The following is a 13,872-nucleotide window of genomic DNA, read 5'->3' on the forward strand; positions in this document are numbered from 1 at the left end:
ATTGAAAAGAGCATTGCACTAAATTTGAAGTGTTTACCATTGGTTGGCATGAGTCTGAAATGCTGATGATGTAGGATGTTTGCTTGTTTGAAGTGCAACTCTTGTGAGAGCTCATTAAAACATAATAATCGAGTATACAACTATACTTTTCTCCACTTGACAGAAGTGTTTGATGAGAGTATTATATTGTTCTTCATATGTTTGCACAATCTGCGGCTTGAATCAGCCGTTTGATAATTGGCAAAAGACGATCTCATGATGTCTGTCAAGTGTCTCAAGTTTACGTATAAATATTCTAAAGATCATAACGCAAGTATCCTGTCATAATGCATGAAAATAAAGAGAATATAGTGTAACCGTGGGCGTCGTATAGCATACTGAAATATGTATTTAGGGGCCCAGTGCGGATAAGACTAAAAAGTATTCTGAGAAAGCGCTTTGGGTCGTTGTTCAATCGCTTAGCATTTGCGGGGGGAGCCCGTATTGGCTATATCAAACAAGTCATGACATAATAGACTTATCATAAAGACTAAAAAATACTTGCAATTCCCATAATAATCACAATAATAAATCATATTAATATGAATAGTATTAATAATCTATACCAATATAATATCATACTATTAGTTGCAGGAAGTATGTTACATCAAGGTAATTAACTAAATTACAAGAGAACACACAGCTAGTCCTTCCACACTATGGACCTATGGGCCCGTCTCAAACAATTCATTTGAAATGTACCATTTATATTCTGGAGTATGTTAAAACCTTTTCGATTAAGAACCGCAAAATCTCTGCCCCACGGCATGCAAATGATATGACGCGATAGAGTCAAATGCATGAACATACTCAGTCAAAATAATATCCGATTTGATAGGTCTAGATTTAAGTCTTAATCCCCGTGCAAGGCTGGCAATTTCATATGGTTTAGACTCGGGTCACTCTTCTGCGACATGTTTACATTGAAGTTTGCAACAAACCAAAAAAAAACTCATAAAAGAGACTATTAAAGAACCCACTGGGCACAGACATCTTGTTTTGATTTACATTTGGTTGAGTTGTCAACAAAAGTGAATTCAACGTGAAATCAACAACAAATTAACCATGTCATTGGATTTTGGTTAAAAGTTGGGTGAAAAAAATCCCTTAAATTGGTGACTTTTTGCAAATCCACGTTTTCCACGTTGTTTCAAGTCATCACATTTAAAAACAAACAAAAAATTGTTGTTGAAATTATGTTGATTCAACCAGTTTTTGCACAGTGGGAAATAGTGACCAGGACCTACGTGCTATAGATTTAGAACAATTCAATAAAATAGGTAGGCTATCAAAAGTTTTTGATGCAAATCCTATAGGTTAAAGGCGATTTATCAATAGGCCTACCACGTAAAGAGTGGCTATGGGCACGCTATTTTCCTTTCAATCCCAGTTGACTGATTGATTATTGATAAACGTAAGCCTACCTCTGATAAGAAGCGAAGAGATTTGTCTTGCGAAGATATTTGAGAAGAATACAGTTGTTTGGGCAGGGATTTGAACGATAAGACTTCCTTTCAGCCAACGCGTATTTGATCCCCACTGTTAAAAGAACGCCTCCGGGCCTCACCTAACTGACTCACCCAAACCAGAAACACACAGGCCCGCAGCCGAGAATACAAGAAAGTTAGAACCAAAGGGCCGCCGACAGCACACAATGGCCTGGCCTGGGTTTACTCAGCGTTATCCAAGTGAGATACTGTGTACACAATTATCCATTAGCTTAATATACGATTTGTGAAGAGCCGCGTTTTGTAGGAACGGTCACAGAGATCCATTAACCTTATTACCCACAGTCGTTGATTGTAGCTATAATAAACGTGACGAAAAAAACGTGGAATTGGGGTCGAGCTCTTACATGCAAAAGTTAGCATTAGGCTAATAGCAATGTAGGCTAGTCTACCAAGCAAGCATATTGTAACAGCAATTTGGATTACACCTAGTCAAGGAACAGGTTTTCATTAGTCATGCATTGCTTATAAGCCAATGTTGTGTGCGGTTAACATAGGCTATTCTAATAAAACAGCTAAATAATGTCGGTATAAATTGAGGCCTACTGAATCGACAAGCTAAAGTGGGTTATAGACACTGTTTTGGGGCAGCAGGTAGCCTATTGTTTAGAGCGTTGGGCCAGTAACCGAAAGGTTGCTGAATCGAATCCCTGAGCTGACAAGGTAAAAATCTGTCGTTGTGCCACTGAACAATGCAGTTAACTCACTGTTCCTCGTTAGGCCGTCATTTTAAATAAGAATTTGTTTTTAACGGACTTGCCTAGTTAAATAAAGGTTACATTTAAAAAATATATACAAAAATAACATAATAATAATAGTAATAATAATAAGTTGAAAATTATGTTGTTAATAGGCCTATATCATTTTCTGAAAACACATTTCAAGGTTTCTCGTAGGCCTATATATTCTTCTCTGAAACAGTATAAAAATCAATTTCAATAAATGGATGTGAATTATTTTATTTCCATAATTTATTAATAGGATTGTTTGGCTGTATTTAAGTAAAATATCTATATAAGTTACAAGTAAATAAAACGTACAAATACCGATAGAACTAAAAGAACCAACAACAAACCATCAAAAGCATAAAAACTTTGTACAACAGATTGCTAAAAACTAGGCTATATGTTCAATTCAAAACTTTGACAGAAATATACAAGCTACGTTTTACATTAAATCTATTATAAACCAGAGCCTTCTGTGACAAAAGTTGAAAAGCACCCACAGTTTTTCTATTGAGACCTTTAAGCCCAATGACCTACACACAGGAGAAGGCCTACCTCTTGACGTAAGCCTTTTATACCTTCTCAGTATAATTTACATAAATAAAAAAATCCACCTTCAAGGCGAGTCTTGAAATCGCATGTACTCGACACTTCGTCTTTCAAGTTTCTTTCTTCCCCTTCTACTGTCCGCATCCAACATGGCTTTCCGAAAGAGTAAATAACATTTTAGAAGAGCGTGAACCAAATGCACCAAGTGGTGTTGTTGAAAATGTATACAAAGTAACCGAGTTTGTTAGTTTGTCTGTTGAGGGACTTTTCTGCGAAAGCTTTGACAACAGTGTTGTTTGTTTGTGATCATAGTTTGTCTTGCTGTCACCATGTCCGGCCGTATAAGAGAGCAGAACACTGCAGGGCTGTCCCGTACTCGGCGCTGGATGAGTTCAGGTGAGAGAGACTAGCTACCTGGGTCTGGAGAGACGGCGGGCTGGTCGAATGATGTGCTAGGTCTGGAGAGTGATCTGCGCTAACCACCTGCTGGCCCTGGTGCTGGCCTAGGCCTGAACCATTACTGGACATGATCATAACATTGGCCCCTTGCTGGTGGTGTGTCTGGACAGTAGTGGTTGGAGTGTGGGCACTGCCTTGGCATGGCTTGCCGTCTTTCACCAACACCGGCACGGCCACCCGCCGTGGGGACTGCTGCTGACAGGAACTATTATCCTGTTGCATCTGCTGCTGCGACACTTTGTCCTTAGCTTGCCTCTTCATTTTATACCGGTGGTTCTGGAACCAGATTTTGACCTGGGTGGGGGTGAGGTGGATCATGCTCGCCAGGTGCTCTCTCTCGGGCGCCGAGAGATACTTCTGTTGTTTGAATCGCCGCTCGAGCTCGTAGACCTGAGCCTGAGAGAACAGCACGCGTCTCTTCCTTCTCGGGGTGCTTGACAGCGGGCCCATGCCTTTGCCCACATCCGCGAGGGAGCCGAGGCTGCCCATACTGCCCATGTTCATGCCCGAGGAAGAGCCCATGAAGCGGGAGACTGAAAGCAGAAATAGGCCAGTGAGATGACGAGGATTATGATAACAATAATAATAAAAAATATTATTATAACGCTTCAATACATTTAATCCTAAAATAATACTCAATGTGAATGAATTTAATTTAAAACGTGTCGGAATATGACCCTTCCTTAAAAACTGAGGCTAACATGATCACGTCACTCACAGGTCTGTCTCCTAATGGACAAATGACCTAACCATAATTAGTAGCCTATTTTAACGGAATTATATCGTTTATATATTTAGTGCAATCAGATGAATAATAGGCTAATAACGCATTCGATACACCCCCACGTGACAGGTGCATGAACCTCTGTGGGCTACTCACAATAGAGTAGAAACCAGCAACAGGTGTCTGTAATATATCTTTACAAACCGGAGTGACAATACTCTTAAATCAAATAGACTATTAGAAGCATCAATCTTGACCGCGGGAGCCTAAATGTATCATAAACGAAAAAAGTTAAGGACATTTTCAGGTGGTGTCAGCTTTCTATGAAACGTGTTCCTATATCCATGGTAAACATGATATTGGTAGACTGGCAAAAAAAAGGCACAGAGTGGGTCACTAAATTGGGCGATTAACAATGAATATACCTAACACTCCCTCTTAGTGAAACAATAACCTATCAGTATCGATGCAAAAACTGGAAGCAACAACAAAGAGTTTCAGTAATTTCTATCACTAATTTTAGTGCAGACTAGAGCATATGGCTCTAGTGTAGACTAGCGTACGTGATGATGCGTAATAAAAAAGCTATACCCTCAGCTGTTCGGCTTCATGCAGACCAAAAGGTATACTTACTCGTGGAGAATCGCGGGTCTGTGTTGGCTCCGTACCAGCCGGTGGCAGTGGCGCTGCCTCTCATACCGTCCTGGTAGGGAGGCAAGTCGCTCATGTTGCCTAGGTTGCCGTTACAGTAGCCCCCCATCGCGGTGTGTGACAGCTGGGACACCCCTGCCGCGGTCATGTGGTACGCTGCGGACACAGTCCCGTTATGGCCCATGTGGTGCTGCTGCATCGCCGCCTGAGACACCTGCGGTTGCCGGTAAGACGCGAGAGGTACCCCTAAGTTGTTATTCTCCATACTTACTTTCTTGTAGCTCTCCTCAAGAGGACTCAAGATATCGGAAACAGAAAAAGGAGTCGTATGCTTAGGGCTCATCGACATTGTTCTGGGGCAGGTGGAGAGGGGAGAAATTAGAAGGCTAGGCAATCTCTCCTTCTGTTTTTTTGGGGGGACCAAAGCCCCTCTCTCTCTCTCTCTCTCTTTGGTTCCTGTTGACTCAACGTCGATCCTTGCTAGATGAACACGTAGGTAGGAGAGTCGACTGAATTCCGCCTTAATTGCATTGAGTGGGAGCTGAGCTGAGCTGGGCTGAGCTTGGTGCTGCTGGCTTCCGTTTGTTTTAGCAGGGTGCCAGGTTTAAGTCTAGTATCAGAGGCGGGGCATCACCAACTAGGGCAACAATACAAAGCACCTCTATCCTCCTCTCCTTTCAACCTCGTTGCACCCAAAGGCATAATTTGACTTACATGTTGGCCAAGCTACAGAATGCGCTCTGCAGCTTCCCTCCCACAAATCCATAAACCAAAGTGCATGCACATTGGCTACCTGTGTATTATAGGCTATTGATAGTAGGTAGGCTACTTTATTAGCAGTAGGTAGGTGGGTTTGTTGTGTTGTGGTTGACAAACACGCAGCAGTATAATGATAGCAGTGGGCACATGCACCACAATGCACTTTATTAACTGTAGTGATGTTTACGAAGACCCCTTGATGAAAAGGGGCCTAGACGGACTTGAGAGTCTCATAGCTGGGGAACCCACCCCGACCACTTCCCAAATGACACACTATTCCATATTTAGTGTACTTTTTAAAACCACGTTTCGCTGCTGATGGTCAATAGTGCACGATAGGGAATATAGGGTGCCATTTAGCACACAAGCTCTGCACTCTGAGAAAAGCTTGAGTTGAACTAGTGACTTTTAATGGGCGTGAGAGGCTTCTGGTTGATTGCAGACGTGTTTGCATTATGCTCGCATCTTACTCAAACATGCAAAAGTGCACTTGCTCTCTGCTACAAGGGAGGAAAATTGACGGATAAGTAAACAAATACACATCCGCGTGTTAAGTGGCAGCGCGTGAATGATTAACCCCTTTTCTATTTGTTATCATTAGTTGAGCGCGAGGAGAGAGAGCAGCGTGTCACCCCAAATCCGGATGCTCCACTCGTCGTCTCAGATCAGACAGCCATGCAGCCAGTCAAACGAAAATGCGTTTCAGGAGAGGCTCTCTTGTAAAGTTAACGGCGCTCAAGTATCTGTACTCTCCTTCTGCAGCAGTAGATAGGCAGGGAGAACCACACCACACGCCAGGTAGTCGTCCTCAATGAGCCGCCTCTCGCCCTGATGCCCAAGGAGCCATAATGGTCTAACTCAATCAGATTTCACTGCTCATGGATGCGTAAAAGTCAAATGTGCTTAGTTTCCCCTTCACCTTTCCAACGAAAAATGATACTACAGGGAAAGGCAGCAGTCCTGGCATGACCATAGAATTCGATTTTTCTTAAACTATTTTCATGTCAAAGGAAGGAATATTTGGTGTAGTTCGAGTTACGCGCGCTATAACCAAAGGACAGTGTTTTGTTCACTTTATTCAAGGAGCATGACAAAAATGTTATATACAAATAAATGGAAGGAAGTAGGCTAATTGTAGCCTATAACTTTCCATTATTGAAGACGTTGTACATTGATGTGGGTGGAATACAACAACAACAATAATAATAATAACATGGTTAATCAATCTGTCTGCATGACTTGACTGACGATTATTGTTTTGTTATTTTACAACAACAACAAAAATGTAAACAATTTGTTGTTGTTATTGTACGTAGCCTAAAGCCTCTGATTTGGTTGTTGGTTTATTACGTTATTAATTAAGATGCCTTTAAAAATAAAAAAATGGGCTACGATGACCTAAATGATGCCCCTTGCGTGAATTTCTTATCTCTCATTTTGCGTTGTCATAAACATTGTCTTAATACATGCTTTGTTTCATTTGTATTATTTATGGAAGGAAAAACTCAAACTGAAGTATAACATCGAAACGTATACAGGAAGGCAGTAGATCCACTTTCATGCCTTGACACCCCACGAAATAAACAACTCACCCAATATGAATCATATTTCATCATAATAACTGTTATAAGTGTTCATTATTATGATTGTTATGATTGTTATGAAATTAAACTATGTGAACAACCATAGTCCTGTTAATAGAAACAGCAATCGACAACAACAACAATAAATAACACTACACATACGGTTATCACTATGACTAGCCTACTAATGATAACGTCATTATTACTGTAACAGTGTTCTCGTTGACATCATCATCTTCAATAGGCTTTTCAAAATACATTGGTATGACAGTCAGAGGGCATATCCTCGTATCGTCTCAGTTTAAGCCGGCATGCGGTTGTGGAAATGAATTGGCTAGGATATAGTGTAATGACCTAAGATATGTGGGATGGATTTATACATTTCGGAGTGCAAAGGAAGAAATCTGATTTCGCTATTTACTTAATAAAAAAAAAACGAATTTCCAAGATATTCAGGAAATTATAGATGGAAATAGTTTGGTAATGTGCAGTCCTACTTTCAATGTTTTATCCGTACTGCAGTGCACGCTGGAGATCATTTATATAGGTTTATAAACGAGAAGAAAACATTCAATTGACGTGATGTCGAATAAAACACATCGAGGAATTTAGGAAAGCAGAACAAACAGTCCCGGTGTTGATAAGCCTTTCTCGTTTGGATGTCTAGGCCCTGGACATACATTGGACCGAAGAAAGACAGCAAGACAGCGTCTTCTGGTGGCTATGATGTGAAATACATATTGAATAGATGTCTAGTATCGGTGGTTTTCATCGTGCCAACGTTAGACAGTTTAGTCTCGTTAATCACACGTTTGACAAACCTGCCGTGGTCACATCTATTTCAAACAAACCAGAGTGATACGACGCATGGTGTCACTTCTGATAGCATTAAACCATTACACATACTGTCGAATTGCAATAATATTATATCACAATAACACGTGTGCCCGATAGAGGAAACAAGGGTGAATATTTTGATTATCCCTCTTTGTTTGCTGACTCCAAACTCTGAGCATAATCCTGCGTAATACCGTTTTTACGCGTTAATCGCTCATTGATATTTATCTGTAAAAAAACGGTTCAGGATTCTACCCAAGGTGAACCACAGCAACACAAAACAGTTTCCACGAAAATTGGTTCCATAACCAATCTACATTATTATTCATCCCAATGTCAACCTCTTCTCAATGGCATTATAAATCACAACATGCAAACATTTACATACATTGCCATAGCTCACGTCTTCGCCATTATTACTGTATTGAGGTCAAGGAGAAGTGCATTTTTAAAAGGAACAATATAATCTCATATCCCTAGATGCTCTCAATAAATAATTTCTCGACGACAGGTGAGCGCACCTTACAGTGACAATTCAGCTGTTCCACATAGGAGGCCTACATGCAATTACGGGCAATTAGCATCATAACACGTTTCCTCTGGGATATATGCCTTCCTTAATTGCTGAATTTCAAAAGGATTTCTCAATTATCTAAATCAGGACCTCTTTTCTGTTCTGGAACACGGCTATTATGGTCAATTAACATTCATTAGTCAAAATGCTCGCACTAATTTCTCTGGAATAATGAGGATACTTTGAAGTGGCGCGTGGAGGGGGCCACCGAACCTTTGTTCCTGGTTCATATTGTTGTTTGGGCACTGATCGTTCATGCGGCGTCATACTACTACTGAAAAATAATATCAAGAAAGGACTTAGACCTTTTCTCATTTGGGCACAATTCCGTACTCCACCCACTCTCCTCCGTGACCCTGAAACGAGGTCGAGGAGATGTCAATTCGTTAGTAGGCGAATGGAATAGAGAATCTCAAAGGCCTTTTATCAATTAGATTTGCTCACATCCTGCGTCCTCTCTCCTGCGTCCTCTCTCACGTCCTTATGAAAAGGGTCCAAGTTAATAGAGGAGAGTTGGCGAGGAGAGTGAACATGGATGAAATGCGCTTGCTTGAAATGAGACGGTCCTTCTCCACTCGTGCGTCATTAGGCAAACTACGCTTACAGGGGTGGATCCCCAAAATAAATGTGTAAAGTGCAACAAAAATGACCATAGAGGGGATATGACCCCCTTCCCACACAGTTTTATCATTGAACTGTGATACAATAAGGGGCATCGGTGTGCTTTAGGATCATCCACATCAATTCCACATGACATACACCACCAGTAGTAGCCTACATTTACTGTTAATTCCCATAATTTCTGATGTTTGTGTGGTTATAGTAATTTCTGTTAATGCAGTCAATATATTAGTATTACAGTCTTACCGTTGTAATTTTCTGAGTGGTCAAGTTGTTTGCACAGCGCACAACCTTTGCTACACTTGTGAGAAAAAGTTTTTGTTCATTTCATTCCATTTGGTCAATTTATTACTCGTCTTTTGTTTGCAGTGCTCCTGTCAATTTTGAGTAAGGATGCACACCTGTCTACACATATAGAAGTAGGGGGAAAAAAAGATTGAACAAAAATCTGATTTTATTGGTCACATGCAGGTGTTTAGCAGATATTATTGCTGATGTAGCGAAATGCTTGTAAAAAAAAAAGAAGTTATTCCCGGCTCTATGTAATAACACAAAATAATTTCTGGTCTTTTAAATGTAAGAAATAACACATTAAAAAAAATACTGCAAAGTTGCCTAAGGGCTAGAAGCAAGGCTGCCCTATCTATCAGCGCCATTTTGGTTGGACTAGTCTACCTGGCCTGCACGCAATTGTAGGCCTGTAAATGTGCCCACTTGGGGATGTCTGATAGTATTTCTGATTGTCTTAACTCTCTATTTTTTCTTTACCTCAGACAGAAAGTAAACACAGTCTGTTTTTAGAATAAATTGAAAATAACAATAGTTCCTCAATGTATTTGAACAATATTTCCAGCTCTCTCCCTTTCAATAACAACTTGGCATGAAAGGGAAAAATGTATTGCTCTGATCCAGTAGAAACATCATAAAATAACCATATTACTTCTCATCCCTTGCACGAATAGCCTACAGCTATGTCTGTCCCAAGCTCACTGGTGTGGGAAACTGAGGGCCCTAAAAATGTTATACAATGTTCAAGTTTGCTAAAGCGAGTTCCGGGGGTGACCCAGTTGATAGTTGATACAATGTTTCAAGATCGTTGCAGAAGCCATGCATAGCCAATGGGATTTATAGGATATTTATTTTTATCAGGATATTTCAAATCAAATCAAATCAAATTTTATTGGTCACATACACGTGATTAGCGGATGTTATTGCGGGTGTAGCAAAATGCTTGTGCTTCTAGCTCCGACAGTGCTTTAATATCTAGCAAGTAATATCTAACATATTACACAACATATACCCAATACACACAAATCTATGTAGGAATGAATTAAGACTATATACATATGGACGAGTGATGTCCGAGCGGAACGGACTAAGCTACAATACAATAGTATAGAATACAGAATATACATATGAGATGAGTAACGCCAGATATGTAAACATTAAGTGACTAAGATACCCTAGAATAGTATAGAATACAGTATATACAGTGGGGCAAAAACGTATTTAGTCAGCCACCAATTGTGCAAGCTCTCCCACTTAAAAAGATGAGAGAGGCCTGTAATTTTCATCATAGGTACACTTCAACTATGACAGCCAAAATTAGGAAAAAAAATCCAGAAAATCACATTGTAGGATTTTTAATGAATTTATTTGCAAATTATGGTGGAAAATAAGCATTTGGTCAATAACAAAAGTTTATCTCAATACTTTGTTATATACCCTTTGTTGGCAATGACAGAGGTCAAACGTTTTCTGTAAGTCTTCACAAGGTTTTCACACACTGTTGCTGGTATTTTGGCCCATTCCTCCATGCAGATCTCCTCTAGAGCAGTGATGTTTTGGAGCTGTTGCTGGGCAACACGGACTTTCAACTCCCTCCAATGATTTTCTATGGGGTTGAGAACTGGAGACTGGCTAGGCCACTCCAGGACCTTGAAATGCTTCTTACGAAGCCACTCCTTCGTTTCCCGGGCGGTGTGTTTGGGATCATTGTCATGCTGAAAGACCCAGCCACTTCAATGCCCTTGCTGATGGAAGGAGGTTTTCACTCAAAATCTCACGATTCATGGCCCCATTCATTCTTTCCTTTACACGGATCAGTCGTCCTGGTCCCTTTGCAGAAAAACATCCCCAAAGCATAATGTTTCCAACCCCATGCTTCACAGTAGGTATGGTGTTCTTTGGATGCAACTCATCATTCTTTGTCCTCCAAACACAACGAGTTGAGTTTTTACCAAAAAGTTATATTTTGGTTTCATCTGACCATATGACATTCTCCCAATCTTCTTCTGGATCATCCAAATGCTCTCTAGCAAACTTCAGATGGGCCTGGACATGTACTGGCTTAAGCAGGGGGACACGTCTGGCACTGCAGGATTTGAGTCCCTGGCGGCGTAGTGTGTTACTGATGGTAGGCTTTGTTACTTTGGTCCCAGCTCTCTGCAGGTCATTCACTAGGTCCCCCCCGTATGGTTCTGGGATTTTTGCTCACCGTTCTTGTGATCATTTTGACCCCACTGGGTGAGATCTTGCGTGGAGCCCCAGATTGAGGGAGATTATCAGTGGTCTTGTATGTCTTCCATTTCCTAATAATTGCTCCCACAGTTGATTTCTTCCCACCAAGCTGCTTACCTATTGCAGATTCAGTCTTCCCAGCCTGGTGCAGGTCTACAATTTTGTTTCTGGTGTCCTTTGACAGCTCTTTGGTCTTGGCCATAATGGAGTTTGTAGTGTGACTGTTTGAGGTTGTGGACAGGTGTCTTTTATACTGATAACAAGTTCAAACAGGTTCCATTAATACAGGTAACGAGTGGAGGACAGAGGGGCCTCTTAAAGAAGAAGTTACAGGTCTGTGAGAGCCAGAAATCTTGCATGTTTGTAGGTGACTTATTTTCCACCATAATTTGCAAATAAATTCATAAAAAATCCTACAATGTGATTTTCTGGATTTTCTTTCCTCATTTTGTCTGTCATAGTTGAAGTGTACCTATGATGAAAATTACAGGCCTCTCTCATCTTTTTAAGTGGGAGAACTTGCACAATTGGTGGCTGACTAAATACTTTTTTCCCCCAATGTACATATGAGATGAGTAATGCCAGGTATGTAAACATTAAGTGACTAAGATACTTTAGAATAGTATAGAATACAGTATATACATACGAGATAAGTAATGCCAAATATGTAAACATTATTAAGTGACTAAGATACTGTAGAATAGTATAGAATACAGTATATACATATGAGATGAGTAATGCCAGATATGTAAATATGATTCAAGTCAATAGTGTTCCATCCCTCCAGCCAGTGATTTCTAGTCTATGCCTATAGGTAGCAGCCACTAATGTGCTAGTGATGGCTGTTTAACAGTTTGATGGCCTTGAGATAGAAGCTATTTTTCAGTCTCTCGGTCCCAGCTTTGATGCACCTGTAGTGACCTCGCCTTCTGGATGATAGTGGGGTGAACAGGCAGTGGCTCGGGTGATTGATGTCCTTGATGATCTTTTTGGCCTTCCTGTGACATCGGGTGCTGTAGGTGTCCTGGAGGGCGGGTAGTTTGCCCCCGGTAATGCGTTGGGCAGACCGCACCACCCTCTGGAGAGCCTTGCGGTTGTGGGCAGCAACCGACAGGATGCTTCAATTGTGCATCTGTAAAAGTTTGTCAGGGTTTTAGGTGACAAGCCAAATTCCTTTGGCTTCCTGAGGTTGAAGAGGCTCTGTTGTGCCTTCTTCACCACACTGTCTGTGTGGGTGGTCCATTTCAGTTTGTCAGTGATGTGTATGCTAAGGAACTTAAAGCTTTCCACCTTCTCCACTGCGATCCCGTCAATGTAGATAGGGGCGTGCACCCTCTGTTGTTTCCTGACGTCCACGATCATCTCCTTAGTTTTGTTGATGTTGAGTGAGAGGTTGTTTTCCAGGCACCACACTCCCAGAGCCCTCACCTCCTCCCTGTAGGCTGTCTCGTCATCATTGTTAATCAAGCCTACTACTGTTGTGTCGTCTACAAACTTGATGATTGCGTTGGAGGCGTGCTTGGCCATGCAGTCATGGGTGAACAGGGAGTACAGGAGGGGGCTGAGCATGCACACTTGTGGGGCCCCAGTGTTGAGGATCAGCGGAGTGTAGGGGATGTTTCCTACCTTGACCACCTGGGTGCGGCCCGTCAGGAAGACTAGGACCCAGTTCCACAGGGCTGGGTTCAGACCCAGGGACTCGAGGCAGGGAGAACTTATTGATGAGCTTGAAGGGTACTATGTTGTTGAATGCTGAGCTATAGTCAATAAACAGCATTCTTACATAAGTATTCCTCTGTCAAGATGGGATAGGGCAGCACAGAGTGATAGCGATGGCATGGTCTGTGGATCTATTGGGACGGTAAGCAAATTGAAGTGGATCTAGGGTGGCTGTTAAGGTTGAGGTGATATGATCCTTGACTAGACTCTCAAAGCACTTCATGATGACAGAGGTGAGTGCTACGGGGTGCTAGTCATTAAGTTCAGTTACCTTTGCCTTCTTGGGTACAGGAACAATGGTGGCCATCTTGAAGCATGTGGGGACAGCAGACTAGGATAGGGAGAGATTGAATATACCCGATTGAATATAACTCATCAGCCAGCTGGTGTGGGCATGCTCTGAGGAGGCGGCTAAGGATGCCGTCTGGGCCGGCAGCCTTGTGAGGGTTAACACGTTTAAATGTTTTACTCACGTCGGCCATGGAGAAGGAGAGCCCACAGTCCTTGGTAGCGGGTCACGTCGGTGGCACTGTGTTATCCTCAAAGCATGCAAAGAAAGTGTTTAACCTGTCCAGAGGCAAGACGTTGGTCTTGGCTTTTGTAG

At 41.6% G+C, this 13,872-nt stretch overlaps 1 protein-coding gene across 1 annotated transcript; it reads right to left on the reverse strand.

Moving 5' to 3' along the window:
* Positions 1-2,490: 2,490 nt before the first annotated feature.
* Positions 2,491-5,270, reverse strand: nkx2.1 (NK2 homeobox 1). The gene is made up of 2 exons (XM_020487076.2): positions 4,638-5,270; positions 2,491-3,813 (listed from the first exon to the last, which is right to left on the reverse strand). The coding sequence occupies exons 1-2, from the start codon at positions 5,002-5,004 to the stop codon at positions 3,146-3,148; spliced, it is 1,035 nt and encodes a 344-aa protein (XP_020342665.1). The 5' UTR covers positions 5,005-5,270; the 3' UTR covers positions 2,491-3,145.
* Positions 5,271-13,872: the final 8,602 nt, after the last annotated feature.

This window comes from Oncorhynchus kisutch, linkage group LG7 (genome assembly GCF_002021735.2).
Source record: "Oncorhynchus kisutch isolate 150728-3 linkage group LG7, Okis_V2, whole genome shotgun sequence".
Taxonomy (NCBI): domain Eukaryota; kingdom Metazoa; phylum Chordata; class Actinopteri; order Salmoniformes; family Salmonidae; genus Oncorhynchus; species Oncorhynchus kisutch.